Genomic DNA, 16,350 nt, shown 5'->3' on the forward strand with positions numbered 1-16,350 from the left:
TACTTGCCAACTTTTCAAAGCCTGTAAAGGTGGAGAATATGAGGGAACCCATGGGCCGGTGAATCAACTGGAAGGGAAGAAGACGATCCCGATGTTTACCTACCACCTTGAAATTTATAACCATAGTGTAGCAACCTTGTTTGAAAAAGTCTAGTTAGTTCAATGGTGGATTAATGCAATATTAAAAAAAATACAAAAGATGGAAGAACAAAAAGAAGCAAGAATCTGGCAGCCATTGCAAAAGAGCCTTGGTACTACCCTTCACATAGGAGAAAGTTTGTAGAACACGATATTCACAAGGGATTGTGAGACTAAAAAAAGAATATGCATGACTAATCCATTTTAAAGGTCATTGCTAAGCTATGACTTATGTTTTCCAAGCTTTGAATATTTGAAAAACTAGTTATGGACCTATGGTTATGGCCAACCCTATATGTGTGGCTTATCTTCTTCCATTTAATAGGGTTTAGGGGATGGCTTATCCCCGTATGCATTAGGGATTGTGGATGAGCATTCATACCAATAGAACTAATTTCATCTAATTTTTATGAGCATCTTCGGAGAGTTCGTAATTGGAATGCTACTAATTTAGTCTAATGTGCATATCAATTTTCAAGGACTTGGTCCCCATTTGTGGTTGAAAAAATATTTTATGAGTCTATCAAGATTTTTGCAAACTTACAATCTAATTTCGTTATTCAAGGTGTAAAAGGAATTTCGTCAATCAATTCTTACATTGTACAACTGTTAAAATGGTTTTACTATTACCTTTTTTGTCTATGATGTATGGTCATATATAATTATATTTGTGTAAATATTATTTAAAAGTATCAATTTGTAAATAAATAAATTGATTGGGTATCCAAGAGTGTAATGTATAGAAGATTAAAATTAAAAATTAAATAAAAAAATGAGTAAACTAATTGTTATATGTGTTTAAGAAAAAAATAGGCTGAAGGTGAAAAAACTCAATATGGCTCATCTCATTATTGTGAGTCCAAATAAAAAATCCTCAAATAAAGGTAAGGATACAAAAAAATAAGCAAGGTAATGATGCATCTTACAATGGGCAAAAAGACAAAAATAAAATACAATGTCATTTTTATCACAAAAAAGGTCACAAAATAAAATATTGTTATGGCTTTAAGGTTTTGTTGGAAAAAAAATGTAAAACTCAATGCTTAATATCTCTTGAATCTTATTTAGTTGATATACCACCAAATATGTGGATTGACACTGATACAAGTGTATTTTTCGTAACAAATTCATTATAAGGATACCTTACAAGCAATAAACTAAGTAAAGAATAGTGAACCATTACTTTGGGAAATAAAATAGAAAAGAAAATTGACACTATTGGTACTCTTCGCTTGATTTTGGATACTGGTTTCATCATGGATCTAGTAAATACAATTTATGTTCCTATTTTTACTAGAAATCTAATTTCAATTTCAAAACTTGATTATTATGGTTATGAATTAAAGCTTGCAAACAGTGGAGTTTTCTTGTTCTATAACTCTTGTTTGATTGGCTTTGACACTTTATGTGGTAATCTTTATTCATTGAATTTAGATTGCAAATATTTATCGTTTCTTTTATCTTATCATGTGCATGACTTCTCTAAAAGACAAAATAAAGTGAATAAAAATTCATTCATATTGTAGCATAAGCGATTGGGTCATATTTCAAAATAAATGTTTGAACGTCTTGTTAAAAATGAAATTTTAACTTCACTCGATTTTTCTAATTTTAATAGTTATGTTGAATACATAAAGAGAAAATACATAGAGGTTAAAAAAAGAAAAGTGCCTTAAGGGCTATTGAATTGTTAGAATGTATTCACATTGACATTTGGAAACCTTATCAAATTTTAACTACTAGTGAATATAAGTATTTTATTAGTTTTATTAATGACTTTTCAAGGCATTCTTATGCGTATCTTATTCATGAAAAATCCGAAACATTAGATGTTTTCAAGATTTATAAAGCTAAGGTTGAAAATCAACTTAGTTAGTGAATTAAAAGTGTAAAATCTAATAGAGTTGGTGAAAATTATGGTAGGTTCACTAAATCAAGTCAACATCCTAATGCTTTTACCTTATTTTTAAGAAAGCACGGTCTCATTACAAATTACACAATGCTTGAAACACTAGAGCAAAATGGTGTAACAGAGCAACAAAATTGTACTTTAATCGACATAGTAATAAGTATAATGAGTAATTCAACTTTGCTTTAATTTTTGTTGGGTAAAGTATTGAAAACTGTTATTCACATTCTCAATCGTGTTCCTAGTAAGACTATTCACAAAACTCCTTATGAGTTATAGATGGACAAGAAATCAACTTTAAAATATTTACATGTATGGGGATGTCAAATTGAAACTAAAATTTTTAACTCACAAATAAAGAAATTGGATTATAAAACCATAGGTTATTATTTTGTCGACTATCTTGAAAGATTAAAAAGTTTTAGATTTTATCGTTATGGTGAGGGCCTTAAAATCATTGAAACTATACATGCTGTGTTTTTTGAAAATTAATATTTTAGCGGGAGATTTCATGATAATGAGAATATCTTCATTGTAAGAATATTTTTACATAGATCATAAAGAAAGAAAAAACTTGTTATATCAAAAGATTATGAAATTTATCTTAATGAGTTTGATTATGATGTTGACTTAGAAAATATTTCTACTTCTTATGATTAAGCTACTAATAATAAAATTTCTATTTTTTTTTGTCTTTATTAGTATGAAAGATTAATAAAATAAATATGATTTTTTGTTGTTAAACATTTATATTTAGCGTTATTGAGCTGATATAAGTAATTACTGAATCATATAAATAATAAAAAATATTAGCATAATTTGATTTTTATTTTTTATAGTATTTGATAAAATATCATAATTGGATTGACCTTGGTAGTTTCTTATCCCAACATTTTCTTTATTATGGATCTATCCAAAATGTATAACAATAAGCACGTGAGTAAAATTTAAGGTTCTCAAAATGCTAATATCCCTTGGATGGGTCATGGGTGTGACAAAATGCCAAATTGATATGGCAAAGTGACACCTAATTTTGGGTGAGTTCGATTCAAGGCAATCACGTCCTAGTTTAGTCACTAGATGCCAGGAGCTTTCCCAATCGGCCCAATTCCCTCAGAGCGAGACCCATGCCACAAGCAACAATTGCGTCATTTAAGATTTGTTATTTGCTAGGTTCATTTTTGGAAAGCAGATGGGACTTGGGGAGCCAAATGGCCATCTAACAGTCAATTAAATGATAAGCACAGATGGTTGGTGCCGTCCAGCCTCAGACTTTCAGATGGACTGACATGGCTAGCGTGCAGCTAACATAAATAATTTCAATTGGGTCATATTATTATAGACTAAGGTACTAGTCGGAATGGCCGCTACGCATTCACATGGCCACTGATATGAATTATATTAATTTTACATATAAGTCTTTTTTTTTTTTTTTTCAGGAATAGACTGAAATTGCATTTACTGACCATCAATTTTGATTTTATTTTTTATTTTTAGAAATTAGCTTAAAAGACCAAATATGATCTTACCATGCCTTTATATATATATATATATCCCATATTTCTTTTATAATAAATTTAAAAATAACCAATTTGATTTTCAATATATAAAAACTAGGATAATATATCATATCCTATATTTAATTGATTGATAATGAGATAAAATAAGTTATTATATCACTTATTCTATTATATTTTTAATTAGGTAAAATAAGTGATCAAATATATTATTAATTTTTTATATTATTTATATACGTGTTAATCATTAATTGAGATATAGATTATGTATGAAAAATTATTTTTTTCATTAATATTTTATTTTTTTTATATTACTTATTTTGTAAAACAATTTTTTATTAAAATATTAAATTTGTAGCTAAAAACTAAAACTAAGAAAAATAATTATGAAATATATAATTTTTTACAGTATTATTCAATATATAAATGAATAATATAATATAATTTGTAAATATTTTAATAATGAAGTTTATTAATAAATAAATAAATAATTTTTTACTAATTTTAAAATTTTGAATAATGTTCAAATTTGGCTAAATATAAAAGGAATTTATTATATTTTTTTGTAGAAAACATTAGAATGTAATATAATTTTTATCTTAAACAAATATTAAAAATTTGAAAAATAATATTTATTTTTGTATTCATTTTACAAATTAAATATACACACATGTTTTATTGAGATATCAAGCATTTTCAAATGTCCGGCGATGAGTTAATAATAATAAATCGTCCGTTACAATGAAGAGAAAAAAAGAGAGAAAAACCAAGTCCAATTCCTCGGTGAGGGGCGCCGCCAGTAACGCAATGCGCTGGCGCTGGATCAATAAACAATTGGGGAACATGGAGGGCATATCCGTAAAAAAGGATGAGATCAGGGGCATTAGCGTCAACCAGCAGCAAACTCTCGACCAATGAACGTGTGAACCTTGTACACCGCGGTTCGCACAAGCACCCGACCCAGGAGAAAACCGGCGAACAGCAACAGCTAATACAACAAAAAAACCCTTCCTCCCTGTCTCTGCCTTCTACTTCCTAACAACTTTGAGGAAGAATAATCCATGGAGTGAGCTACCGATCAATACCTATCTCGTTTTCTCCGACGCATTTCTCCATCGATGGCTTCCGTCTCCGGCATCTGCTCTTCCTCATATCCGTTCAAATCCAAGCACTTCACCGCCAGATCATCGCCCTCCTCCACAATCATGCCTTCTTTTAGAATAGACTCTCTCACATTCCCCACTCGTCCTAAACTGGCCGATCGGACTCTGGCTCTCACTCCGTCGGTAGCTCGGGAGGTATCGGCGGACTTGTCCAAAAGCGACCCGTCTCCCAAGAAGAAGGGACTAGAGAAGGAGCCGGGAGCTCTGTGGGGCAGATACGTTGACTGGTTGTACCAGCACAAGGAGTTAGGGCTTTTTCTCGATGTGAGTCGGATCGGATTTTCGGAGGAGTTCGTGGAGGAGATGGAGCCCAGGTTCCAGATGGCTTTTCGCGCGATGCAGGAGCTGGAGAAGGGAGCCATTGCGAATCCCGACGAGGGACGGATGGTTGGGCATTACTGGCTGAGGAACTCTAAGCTCGCACCCAACCCGTTTCTGAAGTTGCAGATTGAGAATACTCTTGAGGCTGTTTGCAAGTTCGCCGAGGACGTCGTCAGCGGTAAGGTCAGTTTCTATTACATATTCTCTTCTAATTTTCTATGTTAGAATTATAGCGCTTATGTAGGAATTTCCCCTTTTAGAGATTCTGGTTAATGTCAACAATTCCACCAGAAGTGTTTGGTTGGTGAGAAAATGTGGGGTGGGGAAGAAGAAGAAACTGAGATTTGTGTACTAAATTCATGTCCCATGTTATTGCAGTTCAATGCAATGTTGCATGTTGTTTGATGTTAAGGATTCTACAACTAAGGATGATATTTGAGAACATGCCTGGGGCAATCTTCACGTGGAAGCAATTGCCAATAAAGTATGGAATGTTGAGCAAACTAACAGTGGGTGGTAGTAGAATGATTCCTTCTTTTTAGGCATAGCATTGGATGCTACCAACCCCCCTTGTTGAATGGAATCCTTATTGAAAGGGATCTATCAGCACTAAAATAAATCCAACTTCTTTCCATGCAATTCTGAAAATGATTTTGTTTGTGTGAATTAACTGTCAGTGCTGTGCTTTCATTTTAGGGCAGATGTGACCCGGTCCCTATTCTTGGGGCTTCAAATCCATCCTTGTGTGATCATGTAGTCTTATTCTCTCACATCCTGGAGAAAATGCATCAGAAAGTGGAGTGGGATTGGTCATTCCTATCCTCTTTGAGCTATTATGAACGCACTTTTTTTATGAATTTTATCACTTTGTTTAAAATACTTCCTAATTGTTGGTGGAGCATCTGCTTTAGTGTTTAGCTTATGTTCTGATATGACATCAAACAGATTAAACCTCCATCTTCTTCAGAGGGTCGCTTTACACATGTCCTTTCTGTTGGAATTGGAGGTTCGGCTCTTGGACCTCAGTTTGTTGCAGAGGCATTGGCTCCTGATAATCCTCCTCTCAAGGTATCTGGCAACCTTTTTGTTGATGATAATTTGGCGTTTCTTCATTTTTTTATTGTCAATGGAGTAATAGCTGTTCTCATTTTCAATTGAGTAATGACACATATTGCTGTGTGGAAGATTGCTTTTATATTTTAGCTGTTAGACATTTTCTACTTGGACTGTTTTCCAATTGTTTTGTAGATTAGGAGAAAACTAGATCAATGTTGGCAAAAAGGGTCAATTGTACTTTTCATGTTGTCCCTTTTTTTAATTTCTATTATTGAAAGTTATAAATTTTTTGTTTGATTATGTAAGTTTAATGCTCAAGAAGCTTATTTTTTTTATTTACTTATTTCTAACTTGTTGCCTAGTCAAGTTTTATTCACATCTACTGCAAGAGGTAGATTCCTCAAATTAAAATTGTACACCAAATTAAATAAGTAATATATTTTTTGATCAAATGGTTGCCAATGTGGCCTAATACTTTCACTGTTAGATTTAATATGGATATTTCTTTACCCTTTAAGTTTGGAGGTTTCAAATACTTAAATGAATTATTTATTCGCCTATTATTTTATGGATGACTCTGTTATTTTGGGGGGGAAACTGCTTGTTTGTCAATATAGATGTGCTTAAGCCTTTGTACAAAGTACAAACACTTCCATTTGATGTTCTGATGACATGGGAGGTTTTAGATTTTCTGTTAGGTGAAAGGCTCTGCAACAATCTCTATGCACTGGTTCTATGAAAGTTAACTATTCCTTTTTCCTGAATGAAAAATCCTTTCTATCTGGTGCTATGAAAGCTAATTGATCGTATTTTTTCCTATTTGGATCTCCTTTGGATGTCAAAAATTTTATTGTTATTTTGGCAGATAAGATTCATTGATAATACAGATCCAGCTGGAATTGATCACCAGATTGCCCAGCTTGGCCCTGAACTGGCCTCCACAATAGTAATTGTCATTTCAAAGGTTTGCATTGAAATTATCCCTTTTTTTTCTGTAATTTTTTGTTATTTTAGTTTTTTCTGACTGTCTTTTAGGGAATATTGCTCATTTGGTTCATTTTCAATCCTACTTAGAGTGGAGGCACTCCTGAAACTAGAAATGGTTTGTTGGAAGTACAGAAGGCCTTTCGTGAAGCTGGTCTGGATTTTGCAAAACAGGTTTTGACCTCAGGTTCTTGTTTCTGCTTTTTTTTTTTTTTTTTTTTTTTTGTTCTCCACCTCCTTACAATCTCTAAATGTAGAATCTCTCTTTTGACTTGCGTGAGTGAATCTTAGTTATGGATTACAATTAAAGGGAGAGTGAATAGGCAAAGTATTTGAAGCTCAAGGAGGCAGCCTACTCTCTCAGCCATAAATCCCTAATCTGGAAGATGAATTAAATTGTGATTGATCTAATATAAGTCTAAGACATTTTAGGTAATATTGACCAATCACCCTTCAGTGTGATTGATCAAAACTTGAGTCAATTGGTTTAAAATAGAAAAACTTGACACCCCTAAAGCTTCAAATCCTATTTTTACTGAAGTATAAAACTCTAAAACTTGGTTGTTCAATATTTGAACCCATCCACCACCTCAAAATACTTACCATTTCCTTTAGCTGTCTTCAATAACAACCATCTTTAGGATGACAAGAGTCCAAGGGAGGATTCGAAGCAGCTGAACTAGGAGAATAAAATGGAAATTTTGACCTAGAATTGCCAATATACAAAGTCACTCACAGTTTTAAATTTAAGTTGAAGTTGCAGAATGCAAGATATTCAAACTTAAGGTTCAGGAATGTAGATTGATGTTTATGTACCATTGTGGGGACTTTCAATCTCATATCCAAGATCAGTTATTACTTGCTGGATATCTTGATTTCCTACTAATATTTGTCTCATTTTCTTGTGTAACCATCCAGTATAGTTGAGTTTTACCTTTTCGTGTTTTGAGGAAAATTTCTTTCTTGGAAATTTGAAGGGTATGAGAAAAACTGTAACCCTAATTATACATTGATGTTATTGGTGATAGCTGGTGGGGCCTTGCCCTTTTTCTGTTTCTTGTCTGCTGCTCCAGTTTTTCATGTATTTTTACACATATTATGCTTACTTCATATGCAAATCTGGTGTCACTTTTAGTTTATAACTCACATGTAAAATTTGTTTACAGAAATGATTTACTGGTACTTGGTTTTGTCACTTTAGTGTATCTAGACAAGTATTGTTCGATTACACTGTCATAATATGGTTCTTGAGCTTATGTGAATCTTCTTCAAAAGTGAATGAGATCCTATTGGATTGGGTATACCCAATTTAGATGTTAAAAAGATATTAAAACAATAGAGGGTTTTATTACCCTTTATATATTGCAGCAGTCTTTGATGTTTGCTTTTGATGGGTGCTTGATCATACTGGACCATACTCTAGGATGATTATTGTGTGCATGTAACTCATTACATAGTTAAAAGCTTTGGCAATGGTGTGGTAACAACAAGAAGTTTCTAGGAACACACCTATTTAATATGCAGCAAACACTGGAAAGCATTAGCTGATTGAACTGGAGTGTAATCCTACTTGCATGCAGGGTTGTTTATTCTTTCCTCTCTTTTATTTGCCAGGTGTGATATGTTGCTTACATCTGTCATGCAGGGTGTTGCCATTACACAAGAAAATTCATTATTAGACAACACTGCTAGAATTGAGGGTTGGTTAGCTAGATTTCCTATGTTTGACTGGGTGGGTGGAAGGACATCTGAAATGTCTGCAGTTGGCCTACTTCCTGCTGCACTTCAGGTTAAGAAATCTCTAAATTCAGAATGCGTTTTCATTTTTAACATTTAAAGTTGCTTGCCTAATTGTGAGCAATTCTCACTTCAGGGGATTGATATCAGAGAAATGCTTGCTGGTGCTTCATTGATGGATGAGGCTAATAGAACCACTGTGGTAAATATCTATTATTTATTTTATTTATAGAACTTCATTGACTTTTGATAGTGCTATTGCTTGTTAAGCAAGGGATATTGGTGTCTCCTCAATCATGGCAAATGCAGTTTTTGTAAGTCACATAGATGTATTATTTGTACTTCTTATTCTGCAGTCCACCATGGCTACTGTGTTTATATGTTGTTGTGGTCCAAGTGGAAGTCTGATGGCTACAAACCCGAGGATGCTCAGATCTAAGGCTAAAGCTTTGCAAACCTAATTTTACTTCAGATTCATTCAATCTCTTATAAGAGGCCTCAGAATTGATGAGATCTGTGATAAAGCATAAAATTATAAGCCTTAGAGAAGAAAGAATGGATAAAAAGAAAAAGGAAATACTGAAATCTGAAATATTTTTCTGATTAAAGAAAAATCTGAAATATTTTTTTTTTGAAAAACAGATCTTCCAAATCTTATCAGTGTATCCATGATGAGTTAGATGCTTGGTCTCCAAGTTACTGGATTGGAAAGTTATTTTGTCCTAAGAAACTCAATGTGGATTTATTTGAACTCTACTGAACACTAAATATTTAGGTGCATTCCATTGCAAATATTTTAAACTTACACCAATATAAAGCCTGTAATAATGATACGGATTTATGTTTTCCAAATTATTACGTATCCATGACTGAGTAAATCTCAGATAAGCTAAAATAAAAAGATGTAGACTGGAAAAAACCAAATAAAGCCAATCAGCTATTTCCATTGTCCTTTGGATGCACAAATTTTTTGCCTATTGCACCAAAAAGTGCATTTCAACCTTGATTTCATTCGAATTCACTTCTTGTGGCTTCTAATTGATTCAATGTTCACAAATTCCTTCTTGGAAAAAACTGATGCTGTACTTGTGGAAGGTTAATCTGTTGTCTCAATGTGTAATTACTCTATAAAACTGAGTCGAAATTATAAACTTAGTGTAACTACGAGACAAAAGATAGAATGCATATGTTGTCTTCACATTCAAAATGAAGAAAGTTGGGATCCATTCATCATGACTGAAAATGATGAGCACATAGACCAGTGCTTGTTAAAGCTGGTCCAGATAGGAATTTTCTTGGCAAGGCCCTTATTCTTACCTTAGTTTTATGATATGTAATCCATCAATTCAACTTGTGTTTTTTCTAATTGAAACTCCACTTATTGTCGTCAATAAGGAATTCTATACATGCAAAGCATTTAGGTTGTTTTAGAATGGTGACATTCCAGAAACAACCCATGGCATGGCATTGTTCCCTTCTTTATAGAAAAATATGCTGTTTAATTTGTAGGGAAGTCATTTTTCTTTGGCTCCACTTTACAGAATAACAATGATGATTTGTTTAGAATCACATGACTGCTGGTGAAATCATATGTTGCTGTATTACTTACAGTTTCTCCACCCAATATTTGACTGGCAGGAAAAAAAAAATGTTCCCCCTTTTGATTAATGTCCATTTGTTCAGGTTAGGAATAACCCTGCAGCATTGCTAGCTTTATGTTGGTATTGGGCTTCTGATGGAGTAGGATCCAAGGTCTTAACCTCTTCACTCTATTGATTATTAGTGCAGTGCCTTATTGTCTCATAATCTGTTTCACTATAAATAACTTCGCTTTGTCTCTTGGTTTTCCACAGGATATGGTTATTCTTCCTTACAAGGACAGCTTATTATTATTCAGTAGGTATTTGCAGCAACTGGTCATGGAATCAATTGGAAAGGAGTTTGACCTGGATGGAAATCGGGTATGTGAAACCTATAAGCCATCTTCTGTTTGTATATTTTTTGTGATTTAATCGAATAAAGAAGTGATAAAACTTTACGTAAGAATTATGCTCCAATCCTAGTCATTTCATGTGGACCTGTTGTAATATGAGCTAGAAATCTGACATCTTAGTCTGTCATCCTTGTTTGTATATTTTTGACAGGTGAATCAAGGACTTACGGTCTACGGGAATAAAGGCAGCACAGATCAACATGCGTGAGTTTTCATTTTGGTGTTCTATTTTAAATGTATATCTCTAGATGTGAACTGTTAAGGGTTTTTTTTTTTTTTGTTTGATGAGCATATGAATTAATATTAAAAATGCCAATCTAAAAGAGGCACACATAGTATACGCAGGAAGTATACATCTAAGAAGAGAAAGAAACAACCAACGCTACAATCCCAGAATTATACTTAGTGCCCAACCACTCAGTGAAATCTATCAAGGATGGGGAGCCAGCTTGAACATCATCCTCCTTAAGAGACCCACAAGAGACCACATGTATAGATAAAAAATTAGCGAGTCCTTAAGAGATTGATTTGTGTGTTGCACCCCTTCAAATGTTCTTCACTTACATTCCTTCCAACTGTTAGGTTTGGTTCATACAATGTTTTTCTACAGATACATTCAACAATTGAGAGAGGGTGTGCACAACTTCTTTGTGACATTCATCGAAGTTCTGCGTGATAGACCCCCTGGTCATGATTGGGAGCTTGAACCAGGTGTCACATGTGGTGACTACCTCTTCGGAATGCTTCAGGTTAGTTTTCTTGGTCTTTTTTGCCCTAGTTTTCTTCAAGCAAGTATAGAGAGAAAGATAAGGAAAGATCATTTTTATTTTAAAAAGCTCATGTTATTTTGAGATATTCTATAGGTGGTTTTCTGATTTTTATTGTTTCTTTTTGAATACTAATGTTATTTGATTTCAAGATCTGTTATGTTTCATATCATTTATAATAGTAATTTGTATTAAACTAAATAGAGACTCCATTTTTGGCTAGCAAATAATGGGTCAATGATCTGAAATTCCCAATTGCCTGGGATCTGCTGTAAGCCTTTCACCACTCAGCATTTCCAAGGGCCATTTCTTTTAACAAATTATGGGTCATCATGTCAACAACTCATGTTCCTTTCGCTTTCTTTTGTTGATCTAGTGCCTTCAACTTCAACCAAATCAGTCCTTAGCTGTGCTGTTATTATTCTCTGTTCTTATTTGGTGACACCTTTTGGCATTTTGACATTTGTTCTGGTACCTATTTAACACATATGAAAGTTTCTAGCAGAGACAGTGATATTTGATGAGAACAAGATCCAATCATTGAACTTAGGAATGACAACAGGGCGGGTTTGGGATGGGTCATTCCCATCCCATTCCCGCACCTGATTATATAGTTATTTCCCATCCCCGGCACAAACCCGTGTCGGGATAGGTTGATTGGTCGCCATCCCCATTAACAAAGAATTAATAACCCCATCCCCGCCCCGTCCCGAATGTCCATTGAGCCCTAACCTTAATTGGTGATGAGTAGATCTTATACCTAAATGCACTTTCCTTTCACTACAAAATAACGAGATTATGATAATATATCAAATATGAAAATATGAGGAGGAAACCACAGATCACCTTCTACTGTTTTGCGAGAAAGCCAGAATGTTATGGCTTCTAATTTTCTCCCTGTTTGGGGTACAATGGGTGATGCACTCCTCTGTGAAAAAACACCTCCTAGGTTGGCATGGTTCCTTTGTGGGCAAGAAAAGGAAGAAAGCTTGGAGAGTTGCCCCCCTCTGCTTGATGTGGACCATTTGGAGAGAAAGAAACAGGAGGGCATTTGATGATATGGAGAGAAACGATCAAGACATTAAATCCATTTTTTTGTACACTTTTGTGAATTAGGCTAGGGTGTATATAGAGGAACACACTTTGTCTTTGATAGATTTTGTAGACTGGCTAGCCACCAAGTAAGGGTCATGTTTGTTTTGTCCCTTTATTTTTTTGCTTCTTTGTCTTTGGTATACTCCGTGTATGCCTTTTCTCTAGCCTTTGGCTCTTAATGAAATCTATTTACCTATCAAAAAAAAAAATCAAATATGAAAAAATTATATCAAAGTTGAAATTAACACCACAACAATCAATAATTTTAAGCCCATAGTCAGCTTAAATGATTCGAAATTAATGCAAAACACACAAAAAAAAAAAAACATCTGAACAATTTACAAGAGAACAGAATGAACAATGAACCAAACGGGAAAATGGGTGAATATCAGCCATGGATGTGAATCCCTCTTCAAGCCAATCTTTGAACCAAGACTTCATCAAATCCACTACTTCAAAGGCTTTTGCGTTCCTTTTGAGTTGTGCTCTCGGACAAAGACTTCAAGGTGATGTTCTAGATAATTGTGTTGCACATATTTAGGGCAAGGAAATCGAAGTCTATGACTAGTTTGATGTTGTGCTAGAGGAGTTTTGGGCTGTGAGACTAAATCAATAACAAAATGGAATTGATTTAAGAGTATTTTAGTTGGTGTGAGGAAGGAAGAAAAAGTGGTATTAATCCTGGAGATAAGGTTTCAAGCAGTGCATCAAAGGAAGAAGAAGAAGAAATGACTGTCGTAATTAGGGCAAATGGGAAGAATGAAAGACAGTGTATCAAAGGAAGCAGAAGAAGAAGAAGAAGAAGAAGGAACGACCGTCAGAATTAGGCTAAATGGAAAAGAATGAAGTATATATATACAGGGGGTTTTTTGACAGTTTACTATTAGTTAAAGGATAATTTTGTAAATTTATATCCGGGACAGGGCGGGGCGGGTTGGAACAAAATCCATACCCGTCCCAAACCTGATTCGGGTTTTTAAAATATTCCCAAACCCGACCTATACCTGTTTTTTATATTTCACACCCGTCCCAATAGGGGTGGGGCGGGTTACCCGGTTAGCCCACAAAATTGTCATATCCCTAATTAAACTGCAATGTTGGCCCTAAAATGTAACAAATTTCAGAATGGATATTTGGCTTCCTTAATTCTAATTTGGCACTCAACTATATACAGTTTTAGCATCTTTTTATAGTAATATAAAACACTTCAATTAGTTCACCTTAAGCTGACAATTCATTTCTTTTTGCCATGTGAAAATCACTAGTTCTGTGCTAGAAATTATCAATCAATATAACCAACTAAAACATGCAGGGGCAATCCTGCAAGGCAAAAAAAAGATGTGGATTAATAGAACTTTATTAATTAGTTTGTTACGGACTATATTCTGGAGCTGATATTTTATTAGTCTTTTCACCTTAAACTAATTCCACTCTTTTATGATGGAATTTACCAAGTTTCTTAATAACTCAGCAAATAACTAGATCCTTTATTCAAATACTACCTGGTACCTTTTAATTAGAGATGGAAATTAGGAAATTAAAGATTATTATTTGATATTTGGAAATAGGGGTATTATGTTTTGCTCCCAATTACTCTGCTCCACACTGAATTGGTGTTTGTACAGGGAACAAGGTCAGCTCTATATGCCAAGGACCGGGAATCAGTTACAGTCACTGTGCAGGAAGTGACGGCTAGATCTGTGGGGGCTATGATAGCATTGTATGAGCGAGCAGTTGGAATATATGCCTCACTAGTCAACATCAATGCTTACCATCAACCCGGTGTGGAAACTGTTTATTTCCTTTTGCCTACCAATAGAAAGTAATAGAAAATTGGGTCTGAAAATCAGAATTAAAGTGTTACTTTTGCAGTCAAACCATACCTGTGGTACTAATCTTTATTGTCTGAATGCATCTTGGCTCAAGTCATGATTTGACTTTCCCTTCCTTGCTTTCATTCTTCGTGTGTGTGCTTATTAATTGATATCTCAGGTGTGGAAGCTGGGAAAAAGGCAGCAGGAGAAGTATTAGCTCTTCAGAAGCGGGTTCTGGCAGTTCTGAATGAGGCCAGGTATGATGTTTGTCATTTCAAGTTCTCGGCAATCTAAGATCTTTTGTGCTTTTCTTCTAAATGAGAAGGCAACGGATTTCCCACGTTTATGAAATTAAAGACCAGTTATTTTAAACCTCTGCTGTGATTGAATGGGCCCATTCTTGTATAGGATCCCAGAACTGATGTGGATTTTTTTTCCTTGGTTGGGTGGGCTTGGGTTAATTCTTTGGGTTGTATCTCTTCCAAGTTTCTCTTAAGAGATGAGTTCACCCTTTTTCAAAAGAAAATATAGTTGCACACTGATAAAATTTCTCTTCTATTATCTCCTTCCACACTGATATTCAATTAAAATATTATAGAGGACGAGATTCTGAAGGTCCATGGGAAGATTTTAAACGGTTATTTGCATTATGACCTCGGTTCCTATGAGCCCCACCTTGTCGGGGCTGAGGCCTAACCAGGATACTAACCAAAGCTTGGGGAAAAGAACCGCCTGTTTTAGGTGTATAAAATTCTGTCTGCATCATGATATAACTTCTAAATCAGATGACCCTGGGTGGGAAATGCAATTCCCTTTCTGTGCATTTCATCTTTTTGTCTCATTCAGAGAAGGTTTAACAGCATAATGTTATTTTGTTTTCAGCTGTAAGGAGCCCGTTGAACCATTGACACTTGATGAAGTAGCTGAACGCTGCCATGCGCCTGAAGATGTACGTACATATCACCTTCAGAAAATCATTTTCGCGAAGGAATTGCAATTTACTTTGTCATTTACATGATATGTATAACCTGTGTGTTTCTGACCATTGCAGATCGAAATGATTTACAAGATTATTGCTCATATGGCCGCCAATGATAGAGCTCTTATTGCTGAAGGCAGTTGCGGTTCACCCCGGAGCATCAAAGTTTTCCTCGGGGAGTGTTATGTCGATGACCTGTATGCTTAAGTTACACCAGCGAAAATCATTGTGTAACATTGACGGGACAATAACTTAGAGAAACGGACATTATTTTGTGGGTGTGATGGAGTTCACAAAGAAGCTCCAATCAACTGGTTTTTGACCTCGAAACAATGCATCTATATTAGAAACTGGGGTTTCTTATTCAAATTCTAGGAATAAAATTGTCGAGGGTGCTTCTGGTAGATGTAAGATACATTACCATGCCTTGGAATAATGGGTCCATTCGTTTCCCTCTTACCAATATTCAATAGTGTATCTATTGTTGTCTTCTAATTTTTCCCCATAATGCGAACTACTCTTATCTCCATGACATTGACCTAAAGATGCCAATGTTATGTGGTTAATCAACATTAAGTTGTTCCTATATTGTGTTTTGCGTTCACATGCCTGTAAAATGTTTTTTTCTGTGTCTTGGCTGTGGGCAACCCAACAATGTGCACTCAGCATGGGGGCCGCCCTAGTGGACCAGAGGCTTGAAGTGAAAGAATCAAAGAATATTGTCCTCGATTTCCTCATTTTCAAATAGTCGGCCAGTCTGTCAGTCAAACCAGTATTACCGACTCTAATATCTTTCAGTCTAGATAATGGACTGTTTTCACACCATGAACTCTGTGAAATGTCAAGAGTTCAAGCTTCAAACTGAGTTTAAACCTTC

At 34.7% G+C, this 16,350-nt stretch overlaps 1 protein-coding gene across 1 annotated transcript; it reads left to right on the plus strand.

The window, feature by feature from the left end:
- Positions 1-4,520: 4,520 nt before the first annotated feature.
- LOC117906609 (glucose-6-phosphate isomerase 1, chloroplastic) lies at positions 4,521-16,043 on the plus strand. Its single transcript, XM_034819710.1, has 14 exons — positions 4,521-5,231; positions 5,994-6,116; positions 6,970-7,068; positions 7,179-7,262; positions 8,734-8,877; positions 8,962-9,027; positions 10,509-10,577; positions 10,679-10,786; positions 10,970-11,022; positions 11,429-11,567; positions 14,306-14,462; positions 14,673-14,751; positions 15,377-15,443; positions 15,546-16,043. Exons 1-14 carry the CDS (start codon positions 4,683-4,685, stop codon positions 15,678-15,680), a joined length of 1,872 nt encoding a protein of 623 aa, XP_034675601.1. The 5' UTR covers positions 4,521-4,682; the 3' UTR covers positions 15,681-16,043.
- Positions 16,044-16,350: the final 307 nt, after the last annotated feature.

The sequence above is a fragment of the Vitis riparia genome, chromosome 18, assembly GCF_004353265.1.
Source record: "Vitis riparia cultivar Riparia Gloire de Montpellier isolate 1030 chromosome 18, EGFV_Vit.rip_1.0, whole genome shotgun sequence".
In the NCBI taxonomy this organism is placed as follows: domain Eukaryota; kingdom Viridiplantae; phylum Streptophyta; class Magnoliopsida; order Vitales; family Vitaceae; genus Vitis; species Vitis riparia.